This window comes from Sceloporus undulatus, chromosome 5 (assembly GCF_019175285.1).
Source record: "Sceloporus undulatus isolate JIND9_A2432 ecotype Alabama chromosome 5, SceUnd_v1.1, whole genome shotgun sequence".
Classification (NCBI taxonomy): Eukaryota; Metazoa; Chordata; class Lepidosauria; order Squamata; family Phrynosomatidae; genus Sceloporus; species Sceloporus undulatus.
The window spans coordinates 75780547-75798615 of record NC_056526.1 but is presented as its reverse complement, the minus strand read 5'-3'; the positions used below and the strand labels follow the sequence as shown (position 1 = coordinate 75798615).

The window sequence follows — 18069 nt, the reverse complement described above, 5'->3', positions numbered from 1 at the left end:
AGACTTTGGACTTCAGCTCCCAGGAGCCTCAGCCATGTTGGGCAATAGCCTGGGGTTCTGGGAGCTGGAGTCCAAACTTCCCTTTAAAAGAGCACAGTGTGGGGGAACCACTGGCATAGATCAAGAAAGGTGATCTAGAACGCCCTTAAAGACATAGTGCCAACACAACTGAGATTTTGATGAATTTCCTAGGTAAGGATAAACCCGGAAACTCGCCGGAGCAGCAAAGACGGGGGTGGGTGGGTCGGGTGTCTCTATATTTCCTAAGTTTATAATCTATGGGTTAAAGGTCTTAAGACTCCTATGCCTCGGCCTGCTATTGGCTAACCAGAGGGAGGGGAGGGGGTGTAACTGGGAGGCGCGAGATCAGGTGGACCAATCCGAAGGGAGGGGGCGTGGCCGGGCGCGAGGCGTTTCTCGGCAGCGGTTGGAAGTCAGAGATAAGGCCGCGAATGGCGGCGGCGACGGAGGCCGTGAGGGCTCTGCTTAGGAACAGACGCTGCGTCTCCGCAGTGGCTTCGCGTTCCTTTGACAAAATGGCGGCCGGCCCGAGCCGGAGCCCTTCTGCTCCTCCTTGCGAGGCGGGCGAGGCTCCGAAGTGGCTGGGGGCGCTCCGCTTCGACAACCGGGCGCTGAGGGCGCTGCCCCTGGACCCGAGCGAGGAGAACGTGCCGCGGCCGGTGCCCGGCGCCTGTTTCTCTCGGGTGCGTCCGACGCCGGTGATCCACCCTCGGCTGGTGGCCATGTCCCTGCCTGCGCTGTCCCTGCTGGGCCTGAGGGAGCCGGAGGCGGAGGAGGAGAAGGAGGAGGCGGCGCTCTACTTCAGCGGGAACCGGCTCCTGCCCGGCGCCGACCCCGCCGCCCACTGCTACTGCGGGCACCAGTTCGGGAGCTTCGCCGGGCAGCTGGGCGACGGCGCCGCCATCTACCTGGGAGAAGTGCTCAGCCCCCGCGGAGAGCGATGGGAGCTCCAGCTCAAGGGCGCCGGGCTCACTCCCTTCTCCCGGTGAGAGAGAGAGAGAGAGAGAGAGAGAGAGAGAGAGAAGGCAGGGGGAAGAAGAATAACAGTCATAGGGATTCAGGATGCAAAACAGCAACGATAATAACGTATAATGTAAAGTAATAATAATAATAATGCATTACAATAATTGATAATGATCTATAACGCAAAGTGATATTAACAAGACATCATCATAATGTATAATGCAAAAGAAGAATGATTAATAATATATAATGCAAAGTAATAATAATGTGTAATAATGTATAATGTATAATAATAATATTTTGGCATTTATTTCGGGAGCGGCAATAATAATGCCAAACGATAATAAAGGCCCTTTGGCTTTGAGAAGCCACCTCAGCTATTATGAGCTGTTATTTGAACTTATTCTGCAGGTGTTCCTCTCCTGCCTTTTCTCCTAAAGCCAGCCAAGGCTGTCTCTGCACTGCAGAATTGATGCCGCTTTAACTGGTGTCACCAGAGCTCTCTGACAGAGAAGGCGAAACGGCTTGCAAAGCTACCGATCCCAGGATTCCCTGGCATTGAGCCAGGGCAGCTAAAGTGGTGTCAAACGGGGTTATTTCTGCAGTGCAGATGCAGCCTATGTGATTTATGCAAGCCTTCTCTTATTAAGCAAACCATCTTAGGAAAGTTTGTCTTCAAGATATTTTGGATCACATCTCCCATAATTACCTGCTATGGGCAGCACTTGGCTGGGGCTTCTGGGAGTTGATGTCCCATTTGGGGAGAAAGGTGGGATAGAAATCTAAGGGCAGGATCCCAGCAAGGGATTCTTACGTATGTAGGATTAGTACTTTGAGTTATGGCAATGCGGATCAATTAGAAAAGTTATATTCAGTTGAAGCATGGGGTTCTACATTGCACTAATACTGAACATAAATAGCCCATACTCCATGCTATCCTCTCTTTGCACAAAATTAATTCCTAATTTCTATGTGAAAGGTTACAATTTGTTGTTGTTTTTGGTTATACAGTACTATACTGTGTTGTATATTTGTTGGTAAAGGGCATATTTAAAGTTAACTTATCAAATAGCAGTAGTTTGCTATTTGTAACCAGACTAATTCAGTGGAATTTACTTTTGAGACAATCTGTGTAGGACTTTACTATAAAACAACTAGATTTTGTTTATTCCCTGTTTTATTTCTCCTACAGTGAAGTACTTCATCACTTAAATAACTTGCTGTTCAGGACTTTTGATTGAAATACATAACAGTTGTTTGATATTTGATGCATGGATAATTTCTTCCTTCTCATGGGGGGGGGGAGGACCTCTGACAAAACAATGCTGACTTGTATCTCTTGTCTTTTATGAATTTCAGACAGGCAGACGGCCGTAAAGTTTTGCGATCGAGCATAAGAGAATTCCTTTGCAGCGAAGCCATGTTTCACCTTGGGATACCCACAACCAGAGCCGGGACCTGTGTAACGTCCGATTCAGAAGTTGTCCGGGACGTTTTTTATGATGGAAATCCAAAGAAAGAAAAGTGTACAATTGTCCTGAGAATAGCTCCAACCTTTATTAGGTAAACATGCCGTTTGGGTTTAAATCAGATATTCTGTGTATCTTAAGTGTGTTCTAGATAGTCAACCAGTAGCATGGTGTAGCAGTTTGAGCACTGGACTATAACTGGAAAACAGGATTCAAATCCCTGGTCAGCCAATGAAACCACCTAAGTACACTTTGGGCAGTCATATTCTCTCAGCCTCAGAGGATGGCAATGGCAACCCCCCCTTTGGAGAAACATGCCAAGAAAACCCTATGATGGGTCGCCATAAGTCGGAAACGACTTGAAGGCACACAACAACAAAGAGTACAGTATATGTTTCGTATACCTGGAGTGTTTGTTCTGATTGTAAATATTTAGCTTTGGAGCTTTCTAACTTCCATGTACAAGCAGTGAGAAAACGTGTGCATTAACCTGTAATGACTTTATACAGATTAGCTGGTTTCTGTTTGTAATGCTCTCCTGGGTCAAATCTTAAATTTCAGAGAATTGTTCTTTTCCTGTGTAAGACTAAAACATCAAAGATGTCTAGCTTGCAGTTTGACTCTTGAAACACCATTCAATTACTTGTATAATTGTTGATTGATACGATACAGGTATAATTCAGTTAACAAAGCAGATGTGTTCCTAGGCTTTACTTTAACAGAAACCTTTGTACTAGAGGTGGAAATAACATGGTCTTGGGACAGTTTCCTACGCCACAAAAAAGAACAGCAATCCCAGCATGTTTCAGTAAACTTTTTATTCAAAACTAATACTGTATACATGCGAAATGGTTAAACTTCATTGCATTGTTTACTGCAGACATACTGCTGCAACTCAACACGGAAAGTCTGTCTTTTTCCAGCTCTCCTTCGCCATGTTCCCAGTGCCAATGCTGCAAAAAACTTTCTGGTAGCCAGAAGATAACAAAAAGAGGTGGAGACTGAGCTAGGTTGTAATAAAGAGTTTCTTTGTCACAGGCTTTGTTAACTGATGTATTCCTGTACAGTTGGCCCTTCTTATACACAGATTTCTTATACACAGATTCAAGCATCCATGGTTTGAAAATGTTCAAAACAAGTATAAATTTCAAATATCCAACCTTGATTTTCCATTTTTTATAAGGGACACCATTTTGCTATGTCATTATATTTAATGGGACTTGATCATCCACGGATTTTGTTATCCACAGGGGATCTTGGAACCAAACCCCAGCTTATAACAAGGGTCCACTGTACTTACAAAGCACATACTTTTAATGCAGTGAACATGATGATTAGGCTTGCAGATATATTATTCTAGTAAAATGTTACTATAGTACCACCTTGTGATAAGATACAGCTCCTGTCATCCAAAGACAGCAAGCTAGCTAGACATGATGACAGTTGTAGGCCAGCGCATCTGCAGGAATCGGCTTGGAGAAAGCTGCTGTAGTATTGCATATTAATTCTGAAAATCAGATATGAGAATCACAAGGCGCCAAAGGCCATTTTTGCTTCCCACCCACCTCCCTTGCAAAGGAAAGAAATCTAGCAAAGAAAGACTAATTGCTATTGCTGGAAGGCTTCAGGGTTTTTCCTCTAAAGGAAATGTAACCCCTCCCACTACATTTTTAGCAAGTGTTTTTAAAACCCTGTTTTTAGAAAGATATCAATGAACCTCTGGCCATTTTCTGTTTTGGTATTTATCTCGGGGAGGCAGAGATATTTGCAGGACTCAGTGGGTCCCTTGGACCCTGTCTCTGTCGTAGATGCTGTCAGAAGGGAATTTGTTTCCTGTTTTAGTTGGGGTAAAATTAAAATAAGAGGGGGGAAATCTTAATGAAATCAGATAAGGAAAAAACAGATATTGATATCCTAAGAACTTAATTTAGTAGTAAGGGCTCTAAATACCCTAAAAGCACCAGATCCTGTCTGGTCTTGAATGCTAAGCAGGGTCAGCCCTGGTTAGTATGTAGATGGAAGACTCCCAATGAATATCAGGAGGTGTAAGCTGTATTTCAGAGACAGGAACTGGCAAAACCATCTCTGAGGACAATATCATACTACACTGTTACAGTACTATTATTCCACGTTTAATGAACTGCAAATCCCAGGATTCCACAGGAAGCAGCCGTAGCAGTTAAAAGTGGAATAATAGCGCTAGAACAGTGTAGCGTGATATTGTGAATATTCCTTGCCTAAAAAGTCCTGTGAAAATCATGTGGTTGCCATAACACAACAAACAATTCTTTTATTTTAAACAGGTTTGGATCATTTGAGATTTTTAAACCTGCCGATGAATATACAGGACGTAAAGGACCCAGCGTCAATAGAAATGACATCCGAATACAAATGCTTGATTATGTGATCAGTACTTTTTATCCAGAGATTCTGGAAATGCACTCAGATAATAATGTTCAGAGGAATGCGGCTTTCTTCCGGGAGGTAAGATAGCCACTATCTGATAATTTAAATGTTTTGTAGGTTTGTATCTTCCTTTTTATCCAAATTCTCTTGTTGGTTATTATGGTTAAGAGTTGGACACTCCTCCCAAGGGACGTTCTGGCCTTAATACTTCACCTGGGTCACCCACACTCAAACCTGTTGATAGAGGTACTGCACCATGCTGGCTCTCAACTCCTAAATGAATGTCTAAATAGCATTAATTTTCTGATTTGTTGCATATGAAGGGCAACATCTTACTGTTTTTTTTAAAAAAGAGATTTTCAATTTGCTTTGGATTTTTAAAGATGAATGCTCCTGAGATTCATTTTTTCATTCCAGATTTGTGTCATGCAGGTCTGGGATGGATGTGTGTGGTTCAGGTTTTATAAACCGCTTTTGCTGACTTTGTAGCTGAAGGCTCTTGTGGCTCAGCAGTAGTAGACCTCTTGGTGTGTTCTTACTGGATTTAAGGCTGCTGCAGCTCCCTATAATGCAAGCTGTGGTCTGGTTTTAAAAGTTTTATTCACCTAATAAAAGTTTAATTGAGTAAATGACTTTTTTTAACCATACTTGCATTTCTTAGTTAAAAACTAGTGCAGTCTTGGGATGTCTGATCTTAATAATGTATGAATTTGTTATACAGTCTTTTTAAGAAAGGATCACCATTGTAAACAAGTCAGATGTTTAGTGACCAAAACAACCAACCAAACACAGAGTTCGAAAAAGCAGTTCACAGTGCCACCCCTGTTCAAGGGTAACCACTAAAAAAGAGAGACTTTATTAGCCATTGAAATGATGGAACCATAGGTAATACCATACTTGAATATATGTACATGAAAGATGCTCAATATGCATTTTTGTAACTGTTTAATCTTTAAAATATAGTTATGCAGTGTGTAAGACAACAAATAGATAGTAGCTTGAAAACTTTTTTAAATTAAGGTAACAAGACGGACAGCAAGGATGGTTGCTGAGTGGCAGTGTGTTGGATTTTGCCATGGTGTGCTCAACACTGATAATATGAGCATAGTCGGACTCACAATTGACTATGGACCTTTTGGATTTATGGACAGGTTAGTGTAGCTTGTTGGTTAAAACATATAAATGTTTGAATTGACTATGCAAAATAGCACACAATCTTTTTTCAGTGTTTTATTTATTAGTAATATATTTTATGATGGACTCCTAAATATTTTCCTGTAATATTTAAATATGGAAAATAATAGAATTTGGAATAATTCAGCTTTTTGTTGCAGCATTAATCTTACTAAACTTGTCAAATATCACAAATTTATGTGTTTCATCTAGCCTTTTGACTTTAATTTATATTTGATTAACTGGTCTCAGGTCAAATTATTGCATAGAATTGCAGAACCGTGCTTTGTGGTATATAGTAATCCTAAAATACACGATTTTCAAATGCAGTTTATTTATTTATTTATTTATTTCATTTCATTTCATTTCATTTGTATGCTGTCTTTCTCCCAGAAGGGACCCAAGGCAGCTCACAAACAATCCCTTATCCAAAAAGTAGAAATCCAGAATGCTCCAAAATCCCTTTTTTCCCATGAGCGTCTGAGATACCTCTGCTTTCTGATAGTTCAGTGTACACAGACTTAATTTCATGCACAAAATTATTAAAAATATTGTATAAGATTACCTTCAGGCTATGTGTATAAGGTATATGAAACATAAATGAATTTCATGTTTAGCCCATCTCCAAGATACCTCATTATGTATATGCAAATATTTCAAAATCCAAAAAAATCTGAAATCCAAATCACTTCTGGGCCTAGCATTTTGGATAATGGATACTCAATCTGTGGTTTCTTATGTGTCTATTTAGTGATTGCTGTACCATTATTATAAGCCAAACCTTGTGCTGAATGTTTCTCTTTGTAGATACGATCCTGAACATATTTGCAATGGATCTGACAACACAGGACGCTATGCTTATAATAAACAACCAGACATTTGTAAATGGAATCTAGGCAAACTTGCTGAAGCCCTAGTCCCAGAACTTCCAATGGAGATCAGTGCACCCATTCTGGAAGAAGAATATGATGCAGAATTTGAGAAACATTATTTGCAGATTATGAGAAAGAAGCTAGGATTCATTCAGCTTCAGTTAGATGATGATGATAAATTGGTTTCTGACTTCTTAGAAACTATGCATGTTACAGGTTAGTGTTGATTTATATTCAGAAATAATATATGATTGATTTGCTTGTCTGCATAAAATAATTTGAATCATTACAATACAATTGTACAATCCAATATGTTGTTAAAAATCGAATACAAATCTGATGCATGCTCTTGTGTGACTCAATATAAAGTTTTTATTAAATCTATTTCACAGGTGCAGATTTTACAAATACTTTCCGCTTGCTGAGTTCTTTCCCAACAGACTCAGATCCTTTAAAAGTAGAAGACTTCTTAGATAAGATTTCAAAACAATGTGCATCTTTAGAAGAACTTAAAGTTGCTTACAGACCTCAGATGGATCCCAGGTATATTGAATTGTGATCTTGTGGCATGAGTAGGGGGTGCTTTATTTTTAGATTTTAGGGTGGGAAAAAGGTATGTGTTGCACAGGCTGAGTTGTGAACATAGCAATAACAGCTCCTTAATTTGTTTTCTATTCTGGTTATAGAGTAATGGGGTTTTTCTGGTAAGGATGTCTTTTCAAATTTTGTCAAATTTTAGCAACTTCTTTGTAAAGGAGAAAAGCAGTATTTTGAATATACAAATAGAAATATAATGGGATATTTCTCCATATTTTCAGTTGGTTCAGTAACTAAAGAGGAAAGAGAATTGAGGCGACTGGGCAAAATGTCTTAAGAAGGTGGATAATAATGGTCCCTGTTTTAAAATTTAAGCCATTTTAGTGATCACTTTGAAGTTAAGATTCAAAAGTGAAAGTTGGCAGTCATTTTGGATGTAACAGGATAACAGCAAAGTTAGACTCAGGCATTTGTCACAGTTAAAATCTACGTGTCCGCTTGCTTCTGTTCAAAATACGTTTTGAGGTTAGAAACATCTATGCTGCCAAGGTATACTATTTCAGTATGCAGTATATTGAATAAGTCTATCAAACTTGCAATCTCTAACTATGGTCATTAATTTCTGACAGTGTAATTTCTTCCTCCTTTTCTAGACAACTTTCAATGATGCTGATGTTAGCACAGTCTAATCCACAACTATTTGCTTTAATTGGAACAAAATCCAATATAAATAAAGAATTGGAACGCATAGAACAGTTCTCTAAACTGCAGCAGTTAACAACATCTGACTTACTAAGTAGAAATAAAGGACACTGGAAAGACTGGTTGCAGAAATACAGGTGAATATAACTTAATACATTCCACTTATTTTAGCAGAATTAGTGAATCTTTTTAAAAATAAATAAATAAATAATATTAGTACACCATGTATTCCTTTATCTCTGTACTGCAAAATGCAGGTGTTCTTTTATTAATGTTTACTGCTATAATTATATATAAAACTTTATATTTTATACTACAGCATTTATTACCATGGTTTAGTTCAAGTAAGGTATTCTATTTAAATAGTCATATTGAAGTGCTTTTCTTAATAAGCTAATGTCTCCTTAGGGTCGCTATAAGTCAGAAATGACATGAAGGCACACAGCAATAAAAATAAGTTTTCAAGGATGAAATCTTAATATTTAATATTGGATATCACAGTAGGGTGCTAATGTTGTTCTCAAGCTCCTTTGTCTAAACAAAAGTATTATTGTGTTTCAGAAACCTGATTTTAAAGGTGCTTTTAAAAAATAAAAGCATCTTCCATCAGACTAGGCACCCTCATTTTACTTCTGCTTTTGTTTTCAGAGCTCGGCTAGAAAAAGAAATGGAAAATGTTAGCAGTGTTGATAGCTGGCATGCCGAACATGTGAAAATTATGAATTCAAACAATCCAAAATATATTTTGAGAAACTACATTGCTCAAAATGCAATAGAGGCAGCAGAAAATGGTGACTTCACGGAGGTAAATAGTGCTGCTCAATCATACATAGTAAATCTGGTAAACAAATTAAATAAAACTTGACAGCCCCAGAAGCCAAATAATAATATAAAAGTTCATAATAATTAAGAAAAATAAAATTGAGTGTTTGCTGGAATGTGTTTCTCTCTCTCTTTCACAGGTTGAGAAAGTCTTGAAACTCTTAGAAAAGCCATATGAAGATACAGAATGTTACAGTGAGGTAACTGGAGAAACTGAAGAAGAAGATGCTGTTGGTGCTGATGCTGCTGCTGCCTGCAGTTCAACAATGCGGAGAGGAGTGCCATATAGCAGTAAACCTCCACTCTGGGCTTCAGGACTCTGTGTTACATGATCATCGTAACTGCCTTGGTAGTATTTTCCACGAAGAGGTCTTGAACTTCTCACTAGTGGAGAGTGCAGCAAGGCACAACAGAAGTGCTATTAGATCTCAAACAGATTATTTGGATGTATTCACAGTCTCATCAGAGCCATGTCCATTTTATGAGAAATGACAATCGGCTGTCTCGGAGAAAGGCCAAACTTTTAATTTTCTTACCATCGTGCACAAAGTGCTTTTATATTTCTATGCACAATTTTCTGTGAACTATCCAAACAAAATCTGTGTTTTTGAAGACAAAAATAGAAAACCAGTTGTTGGATGTATTTTTGTCTGAAAATGAATCAATAGTACTTCTGGCTAATGTTTATAAAACTTTTCTTATGCAGGGATATTTTGATTCTCTCTCAGTGGGGGTGACTTTAAATGCACCATTGCTTATTTGAAGCTGTGTTTCATTTAAATATGTAGTTCATTTATTGTGAACCTTTATGTTTATATCATGTTTTAAAGACATTGTCATTGAGGAAGAGATAGCAATAATGTGCATTCCAAAAAAGAATGGAAGCAGTTAAGGAAAAAAAAAGTTTTAGGTTCACTGCAGTATGTATAATGGCTCATTTTCAGATAGAATCATGAGTATAAAGGAGCATGTGTCCCTCAAATCTTCTCTAGTTAGGTTGGGAAGTAAACATGCAAGTGGATCCTCTGCTTGTGGTTCAGGGCTGAATCCATGCTTCTGCATTTGTGCATGCAATGCATTTCACTGGGTCTGGAACAGCTAGTGCAATCCTCCTTCCCAAGGGATATGCACTGTTAGTGACACCAGTTAATTGCTGAACATTTGAAGTAACTAAACCACACTGTCCCACTTCTGTCCTTTTACAGGCTGAGGGTGAACCGTTTGATGATTTTTCTTGCCCAATCGGTTCCTGTCTATGTGGGATCAGCCAAGTACTGCTTATTGTCTAAACCTGGCACTCTGACATGTTTTGACCCTGACAGGCCAGAGAAATTAGCTGTAAACCATAGTACTAGGTTTACAGAGGACAGTCAACAAACAATGAACATGTGTGTGGTACGTTTAGCTGTTTGGGTGCTTACTATAAGCCATAATGTGCAAGCCTAGCTAAATATGGTATATAATAACATTGTGCAATTTTAAACTATATTTCTCCCAAATGGAATGTTATGTCAAAATGTGGAGAATCCCTTAGTATTTAAACAAGGTCTTCCACATTCAGATTTTGTGCGTTTTCATACTTGCATCTTCTCAAGCAGATTATTTCTTATTTTTCAACTTCACTACCTCAAGAAAGATTTTTGTTCTCATCAGAATTGCACAATCATATTTGAATAGCATTTGAACATTGAAAAAGTAGCATGCTTAGCGTGTATCTATCTCAGTCAGAAACTTCAAAAATCTAATTATTCTCTGGATTGCAGAGGAGGAATTCACACATTCCTCCATCATTGCTATGAGTTTCCTCCATCATTGCTCTGAGACAGGCAGGGAAATTATGTGCCTTGAACCTGAAATCTGATCGATCCTGTATGTGTGGCCAGCTTCTCTTACTCCTCTATTTTAGCTTGAGTCAGTTACCTTTTCTTTTGTGCACTGTCTTATCTTTTTAAAGGATTTCTTGCCTTCTTTTTTCTCCCATTTTCTTTTTCTGCTTACCTGAATTGACTGGGAGACAAATGTGGCATTCCTTTAAAGAGGAAGAAGAATATAGTCCAAACTATTCTGACAAATCCCCTGAAATAGACTCTATAGACATTCAGAAAGAGCTTTCCCAGTTAGCTCCTCAAGCCCCTGTTTCTGTGCCTGTGGTGGAATTCTCAGGAGGGCAGAGCTCAACAGTGATTCTAGTCCATGTGGACTGTGCTAGTGAGGATGATGCAGTAGACAGCCTTTTGGACAACTTAACACTGAACTCATCTTACCATACAATAAGCCAGGGCACAAAAATGGAATTCCCTGTCAAATCACCCCAGTACACCTTCCCAACATATCTCATATGAATCACTTGCCATTTTTTGCCACATTTACCTGTCATTGCGACGAGGACTGGAACAGATATTGTTGTGATTGAACAATTCTATGCCTTTCACAAGTGTGTAGCCACAGAATCAAGACAATTTTATATTAGCCTCAGCAGTAGCCATAGTTCAGTCCTTGAAGGTAGAACAAGTCCACATCTTCTTTTTCCAGCTGATTTTTTCCCCTCCAAGCTGATGGTTACACAAGCTGGCAGCAGGGTCTGGGATCTCCTCTTGTTCAGTATGGTATCCCCAGCAGCTTCATTACTGTTCTGCATAATAAGCAGACAAGTGCCTCCTGGATTGTTTCCTACAACTATTAAAAGGTATTAGTTCATCTGAAGTCTATTTCTATCCAGAAAAGTAAAGGTTCTGCCCATTTTGTCCTAGGCCCAACCTATTGTACAGAAATCTAGCAGATCCAAAGTCTAAGAAGACATTACTCAGAAAATCTTCCTTACTGTAAGCTTTCTCAGCATCTGTAAATTATGGCTGCACTTTCATGACTTTTTGGTAAATCTCAAGAGCCACTTAAACCTTTTTGATGTCATAATCTGTGTAGTAGCACTGATCAATATATACAAGGATAATATTTCTCTTTGAGGACAGAAGACTAAAATTAGCCCAAGAAGCAAAAAAGGTTTGATTCCCCAAAGTTGATGTCCATGCTGTGTGTATTTCTTCAGTCTGGAGGACTCGGATTAGAAAAGAAAGAGCAGACATGGTATTCCCACTAGACCAAGAGACTATTGTTCTAGAGTTGGTTCAGCAGGATGGCTTTGAGGATGGCTGATTTTTCCTTCATGATGCCAACCCTTCTGTCCTTGGTCAAGTTTTCCATGCCAATTCAGTTGGGCAACAGTTAGCCATCTGGAGGCTAAGCATCAGGTCTTGACAGGCGGAGACTGCTCAGATTTCTACCCTTTTCTTGGTGCTAAGCAGGGGGTTGGACTCAATGACCCATAAGGACACTTCCAACTCCTATTCTATGACTGTGTGTTCTATCACCAGGATATACAAGGTGATATGAAAATATTCACCAACTAGTATAAGTTCAGCTCAATAAATTGTTGAGTATCATTGCTATCTCAGTGTCTGCATCTTTATCGTGGGCTGAAACCTAAAAATTGAAGAGACCTGTAGCTGCACTGTTGTCAGTATTCTTGAAACCTGGCCTGCCTCTCGTCTCACCCTCATTTTTAAGGATTCTTCTGAGGTATTTAAATGATTTCTCTCCTATGGTATATTTGTTTCCATCTTGGACTTTGGTTCCAATTCTTCCCAAACCACTATTTAAAACACTTGGGGAAAATTCACTTCACCTACTATTGTTAAATACTTTTCCTTTTTAGTGGCAGTCACTACTGCACAGCCAATTTCCAAGTTGTCAGCACTATTAGAGAGCAGATGCAGCACCTTTCACAAAGACTTCATTGCACTTCACCTCAATACTTCTTTACTCCCTAAAGATTGTTTTTATTCTTTTCATGTGTCTCAAGAATTAATTTTGCCCTTCTTTGTCCTAGGTTATCTTGCCCATCAGAACAGCTTTGACATAATCTATGTGCTTGCTGCTCTTTAAAGGTTTATATTTCCAGAACAAAACACTTTTGACAGTGAAACTTGCCTTTGTGTCTCCTTTCATCCAGTGTTTCTGGGGCATAAGGGTTTTAAGATCAGTTTGACTTAATAGATCAAAGGCCAATATTAGCTTACAACATTTTTAGCTTAACTAACACTATAGCTCATTCTGCCAGAGCTACTGTTTCTAATACTTTCTGCTCTAATGTCTTATTTTTGGAAATTTGAAGAGCAGCAATCCAGAACATGCCAATGACATTAATCAGACATTGTAAAATAGACAAATTTAAATCTGCTAAGGGCCAAAACAGACCGGCAAAAAACACCGGCTTCGTGGGTGTGTGGCATAAGCATGACGCATGCCCTGATGCCACCCCCCAAGCTGGTGTCATGCTGCCCCACTGAGTACACAACGGGCGATGTCATGGCGTTTCTGCAGTGCAGCATTTACACACGCCATGCTGCAGAAATTCTGAAAAATCGCCACCACGACGGAAAGGGCACGTTTTATCCACCTTAAATAAGAGCGGCATTTTGCAGCTTTTTGTGGTGGAAGAATGCCGGATTGGGGCCACAGCGTGCAGTTGCCGTGGCCCCAATCCAGCATTCAAAGGGACAGCATAGATTTGTCCCTTTACAGCCTTCTGTCATCCTGGAATGATTGCTAAGTATAAGCAACCATTCCCATCCTTTAGGCACAGTGACGCCTAGGTTAAGTTCCACTATGTTTCAGTTTCTCCTTTTGCCAGCCCAGAAGACAAAACATAGGCTGGATTCTGGAATGGTAGAGTTTAAGAATCCATGTCCTCCCGCTGTGACTACTTTGAAGATCCCATTTATGGTGGAGGATGAGATTATTTGTGACTTCTTTTCTATCTACACCTTCTTTCTGTAGGCTGTTTCTATAACTAGGTTGTGAATTGTTATACCAAGATAGCTGTGCTAGGTGACCAACCATCTTCAAGACACATGACTTTCCTGTGTGTTTCTGGGTGGTGATTGGGTGCCACACACTGGATAGATTCCTCCTGTCTTTTCAACCAGCTCAGAATGTACCTTCATGGTAATTACTCAGTGCCTCATAATTCAGAAGTGTAAAACAAGATGTCACTATTTTAATGGGTCAATTATAGGGTTAGTGTAGTTGCAGTGTTTCTTTAGTACTAGGTTAAAGTAAGTATGATGTACCTTCAAGATATCTTATGTTCATTTGTGGTGTTACTCTGACCAGATATGTCCTTTCTGCCTTCGTAATGAATATATAGACTGTTTGGTTAGAAAATCAGTGTGGTTGGTTGATTATGATTGAGAGATGGTAAGTGGTGCAAAAAATATCTGCAAATAAAGATTTTTTTCACTTTTCATTATTCATAGTTTTATTTTTAGTAGGTCTTCTGGCTTTTTATGGTGTTAACATACAGATTTAAATAAAAAGCACTCAGGGCAAATGATATGTCTGTTGCCTGTAAAACAGCTCACTTTAATTGTCTAATTTTGACAATAAATACCACATGAATGTTTTTAATTATGCTTTAAGTCTTGCACTTTATTCTGGAAGGGATCTTCCAAATACTACTTAAATTTGCACAGATGTGGAAACCATTACTCTGTTCATTAAAATAAATAAATAAATAACTTTTACCATGTTCACATTAAAATGTCTTTTTTATATTAACAAAATGACGGAATTAACAGATGTCTACTGCATGTGCATATGTGTATTTTAGTTCTATATCAGAGCCATACAGGTGTGAAGATGACTGTATTAGTATGGCAGCTACTTCAAAATGCAAAAATTGCTGTCCAGTATTTCACTTTGGATTTCACATTATTTTACTTTTTAGATCCTACCCTTAAGTTGTTCAAGGTTGTGCACATGAGATGATCAATCTGTAAATCTGTAAATATTTCAGTTTGCAAACTTAGAAGGAGGGAAGTATATATGAATGGAAGCCAATCATCTCTTTATTTTGCTTCCTATTGCCATAAATTACTTTTAATTGGTCATGAGTCCAAAATACAGGGGTGCTATAGATTTGCTAATATATCTTTCACTCTTTCATATATATTTCTGACAGTAATGTGTAGAAATATAGTGCAGAAAATTGTTATGAATGCCATTTTGCATATATTTAGAGGAACTGATACATAATTTCACCATCAGGATGAAAGATATTTTTACCAGTTAGGATCTTCAACAAAATGATACATTGCAGATAAATTTTACAGATTTTCAGACCAGCTATTTCTCTCTTATATTCATCTTAAAATCATTTTCCCTTTTCCCGTTCCATTCTGTGCTTTACGTCCTAGCATGCTCATTGGATGGTTAGGATTCTCCTCCATCTTAACATTTTAGTTCTTCAGTCCAGATTTTCCCAAGTCTAACACTTTCCTCTTGTGTGTATGATGCCAGATTGACTGCATGAAGATCAGCACTGTTATTAACATATATTATCTATTTAAAAATATACTCTGCTTTTCAGACTTGATTCTTGAGAGGAATTGTAACAGCAAATTGATACAATATCTGTAAAATCCATCAATTCCTCCATCAACTTTTCCTCGAACCAGGACTCAAAAGGGAATGTTACAAATAAAGGCATAGATGATTAAAAATGCAAACGTGTAATCAAAACACTATTAAACTAAAAAAATTATACCATTTAAAATAGTGTAAAACAAAGAAAAGCAGGACAGCACGCTAAAAAACCTTTTTCTTGTAAACAGTCAAATGCCAATAGTCTGCTGGAATAAAAAGGCCTTCACCTGCAGAAGAAAAGCCTACAAAGGAGGAGCCACCCTCTAGTCTCTAGAAATGGGAGTTCCAGAATCTTGGAGCAACAGCGGAAAAGGCCCTTGCCCGCCATCCCACCAAAAATTAGATGGTTCATCCCACAAAAAACTTACTAGGTGATCTAATGAACAGAAAATGTTTCAGAAATCAAGAGTGGTGTCAGCACTCTATATCCATGGATTCAAACATCCACTGCTTGAAAATATTCTATATATGTGTGTTGGGGGGGGGGGTGTCCAAAAAGCAAACCTTGATTTTGCCATTTTATATAAGGGTCATCATCTTTCTATCCACTATGTTTAATGGGACGTGAACATCCTGGTATCCACAGGGCGGTCCTGGAATCAAACGCCAGTAGATACCAAGGGACTGCTGTAAATGTTTTATTTGTACTCTGGGCAAACACCTGATCCTAATTTGATGTCCACTGATGTTTACATGTGATAGATTTTTTCCTGTGGTTCCAACAAAGCTAAGAGACTTCAGATTTCTGCTTTTCAAATAATGGATCCTGATGCAAAATAAGGAATTTGCTGTTGAAATAGAAAGGACTTCTAATTGCAGCATGTTATACAAAACTGCTATTTCAAGTGGGAGGGGAAGCCTGGTTAGGTATCCCAACAGTGTTGGCTGTGTGGTAAAAGCAGATTTTTGGGTTCTCATCTTTACACCATATGAATGAAAGAAGAAACATAACAGAGGTGTGGCAGTGAATTCCAACAAGCCTTAGTTTAAGAAAATGGCTAAAAGCCTGGACATAAAAAGGCTAAGTTGAAGAGCAGTGAAGCATGGAAACTGGAAATGGCTGCAAAGCTCTATTTGGGCTTAATGGTCGAGGGACTTTGAGATAATAGCTTTGGCCTGGAGATATGCTCAAAATGAAGATACCGTATACAACCACATTGGAAGAATGTGGCTTGACTAGTTTCAGCTTCTCAGACAATATCCTATGTACTGTATTTGCTGTAGCTTCAGGAGCTATGTAAACATTGAATGCTAAGAATGTTCGGGTTATGACATATCAACAGGTTTTGGTTTTTTACAAAGATCATTTGTACAACGTTGCAGAGACTATAGCACAATATAACAATATGGTTGGTTATTTGAGAAAATTGATAAGGCAGGAGTTTGCTGACAGCTGGGATTAGTCTGGAATTTAATTTTTCTATACCACTTCTCTGTTCTGTCAAAAGAACAAAGTGGGAAAATACAAGTTCTTTTCCGTGGTCTTTGTTGTTCACACAAATGAGTTTCCGTGGCTGTGCAAGGACCCAGTTGGACTGAGTAGCTTGGCAGGCATCCTGCCCCCTCCCATCTGTTGTGCATGTCCAAGCCCTCCAAGCTACTCTTCAGTTTCTCTTCATCCGCAGACAGAGTGACTTCTCTTGGAGTGTTCTTGTGTGGTTGAGTAGCTTCTCCTTTCACTTGGTCTTTTTTACCATAGTCTATTCTTGTTATATTTTTAATTCATTCTCTTTACTTGAGGCCTCAGTCCTTCTTCTTTCTATGGCATCAACTTCCCTCTTCAAAGTTTGCGCTTCTTGTGGGCAAAAGGTTTATTTCTCAGAAGGGCATTTTGAGTGTCTCTACTGCCTTGGTGAAGGACCTTTAGTACAACAGTATTGCATTAATAGGGGTTTTTACTACTGCTCAAACCTTGAAGAACTGGGCTTTATGGTTTTAACTTTGCTGTTGGGAACAATCCCTGCAAGTTGCAGATCAGGCTGCTACAAACCTCTTTTTGGTCTCTACAGTGGCATCAAAACGGCGGAAACAGGCAGTCCATCAAAAGTTGAAAACATTTTCTCTAATGACAACATCAGTACCAACCCAGATCTCAATACCAGACACTGATTTCAACTCCAACAGCAGTGTCTTATGATTGAGAATGCCTTCAGAACTGATGGTGGTCTCAATTTTGTTATTTCTTCAACATCCGTTTCTGCACCATTGACTACTGCTGTTTTGGTCCAAGAGATTCTATATGTTTGGATTCTTTACCACTTGGATCAAATACCTCTTAATCTACTCACTCTAAATCTGGGCACAAGAGACCTTTTCAGTAGGTGTGCATGCAGTTGCATTGTTAGATGTTTACATGTGATAAATGTTTGGCTGTGATTTCTATCTGGATTCTGATCTTTACACAGTATGAGTAAAAGAAAAAGCATAAAAGAGGTGTGGCAGAAAATTCCAGCAAGCCTCAGTTTACGAAAATGGCTAAAAGCCTGGACATGTAAAAGCCAAGTTGAAGAACAACGAAATGTGGAAATGGCTATTAGAAACTCTGACTGGTGTTAACAGTCAAGGGAGTTTGAGATAATGGCTTTGCACTGGAGATCTGCCCAAAATGAAGATGCCTTATA

The 18069-nt window shown here is 38.9% G+C and overlaps 1 protein-coding gene across 1 annotated transcript; it reads left to right on the top strand.

The window, feature by feature from the left end:
- Positions 1-424: 424 nt before the first annotated feature.
- On the top strand, positions 425-14556 carry SELENOO (selenoprotein O). Its single transcript, XM_042468551.1, has 9 exons — positions 425-1006; positions 2344-2547; positions 4757-4937; positions 5880-6010; positions 6840-7120; positions 7297-7447; positions 8095-8280; positions 8792-8948; positions 9106-14556. Exons 1-9 carry the CDS (start codon positions 453-455, stop codon positions 9304-9306), a joined length of 2046 nt encoding a protein of 681 aa, XP_042324485.1. The 5' UTR covers positions 425-452; the 3' UTR covers positions 9307-14556.
- Positions 14557-18069: the final 3513 nt, after the last annotated feature.